Here is a 1,763-nt window from a genome sequence, read left to right on the forward strand (position 1 = left end):
GCGCCTCGGGCCGCAGGAGCGCGTCCACGGCGCGCCGGAGCGCGACGCGCTTCTCGGCGACGCTGAGGCGGCAGCGGCTCCGGAAGAGCCGCGCGCAGTCGTAGGTCGGCTCGCTCTCGAAGACCTCGCACCGGAACGCGCCGTCGCGGCGCCCGGCGGGGAGCGACGGCGGCGGCGCGCGCCAGACGGCCGGGTCCAGGCCCTTGGGGGGCGCCGCCGGCAGCGACACGTAGGGCCGGCCCGACGCGAGGGCGACGCCGAAGGCGTTGGCCAGCTGGTTCAAATTGTTGCCCGTCCGCCCGTACCACCGGCGCAGGTGGACGGCGTCGCCGGGGCCCTCGCAGGCGTCGAGGTAGCCGGCGAGCGACGGGCGACCGCGCGCGGAAACGGCCCCGACGAGGCACAGGACGAGGAGGCGTCGCATCGATACCCGAGGAGACGTTTTCGCCTGAGATCGCCAAGAGTTGGTGAAATGTTCCAGTGAGTCACATGCGCGGACTCCGACCCGCTACAGTCCTCGCTTACGGGGCGACCTCGAGCGTCTCGCGGCACGTCGGGCACGTCGTCTGGCTGCTCGCCAAATTCCGTGATGCAAGCCGTGCAGAAGAGGTGGCCGCAGACGAGCGTCGCGGTGGCGCCCGTCATCGGGTCGAAGCAGACGGGGCACTCCTCGGGCTCCTCCTCGGGCTCCTGGGGCGGCTCGGGCTCCTGGATGCGCGCGCGCTTCGTGGCTCGCGCCGCCGCGAGCGCCTCGATGTCGGCGGCGGCGTAGGTCTTGACGTCGATGGCGTATCGAGCTTTGCCGATCCTCGGCCGCCGCGCGATCTCGAAGGGGAGGTCCACGAAGAGTTGCCAGTAGAGCTGCGGGTAGCGCTTCTTGGCCGTCCTCACATCGTACCGCGCGCCCGATTCGACCTTGCGCCAGCCCGGGTCGACCGGTTCCGGGTCTGGCGCGGCGAGGCGCGCGGCGAGCGCGTCGACGTCTGAGGCGAGGTAGGTCCTGACATCGAGGGCGCGTTGGGTGTTGCTCTTCGGCTTCCTGGCGAACTCGCTCGGCAGGTCATTGCAAGAATGCTTGGTCAGCTGCGGATAGCGCTCCATCACCGTCGTCTGCGTGTACCGCGTCCCCGCTTCGACCTCGCACCAGCGCGGGTCGACCGGTTCGGCCTCCGGCGCGGCGAGCCGAGCGACGAGCGCGTCGACGTCGGCGGCGAGGTAGGTCTTGACGTCGCGGGGGCCCTTGCAGGGCTTCGGCCGCCGCGCGATCTCGAAGGGGAGGTCCTTGAACGACGTCGTGTACAGCTGCGGGTACCGCTCCATCGCCGTCGTCTGCGTGTACCGCGTTCCCGTCTCGACCTCGCGCCAACACGGGTCGACCGCTTCGGGCTCCGCCGGCGCGGCGAGGCGGGCGACGAGCGCTTCGACATCGGCCGCGAGGTTTGTCTTGACGTCGCACGGCTTGGAATTGCCGATCTTCGGCTTCCGCGCGATCTCGCTCGGCAGGCCCTTGAACGAGCGAGAGTGCAGCTGAGCCTGTGGGTACCGCTCCTTCGCCGTCGTCACGGTATGCCGCGTTCCGGCTTCGACCTCGCGCCAGAGGGCGACATTCGTCGCCATCCCGTCGGTCAGTTTTTGGAACACCAAGAGAGCGGCGACGGCACGGATCGGCCCGTCTCACGACCAACGCTGTGGATATTCGTGCCAGTGACTCGTCGACCGCCCTGGTTCCACGGTGCTGCAATGGACGGCGCCCGCAGCGGGCG

At 70.3% G+C, this 1,763-nt stretch overlaps 1 protein-coding gene across 1 annotated transcript in view; it reads left to right on the forward strand.

Moving 5' to 3' along the window:
* AURANDRAFT_64072 (hypothetical protein) overlaps positions 1 to 1,763 on the forward strand; it is a gene marked incomplete at both ends in the record, with an annotated part of 11,651 nt that overhangs the window by 7,464 nt on the left and 2,424 nt on the right. The window contains 2 exons of the mRNA XM_009038404.1: positions 317 to 352; positions 773 to 837. Coding sequence (XP_009036652.1) covers positions 317 to 352; positions 773 to 837 — 101 coding nt within the window. The remainder of the gene's footprint in view (positions 1 to 316; positions 353 to 772; positions 838 to 1,763) is intronic.

Source organism: Aureococcus anophagefferens (assembly GCF_000186865.1).
Source record: "Aureococcus anophagefferens unplaced genomic scaffold AURANscaffold_8, whole genome shotgun sequence".
NCBI classification, from domain to species: Eukaryota; class Pelagophyceae; order Pelagomonadales; family Pelagomonadaceae; genus Aureococcus; species Aureococcus anophagefferens.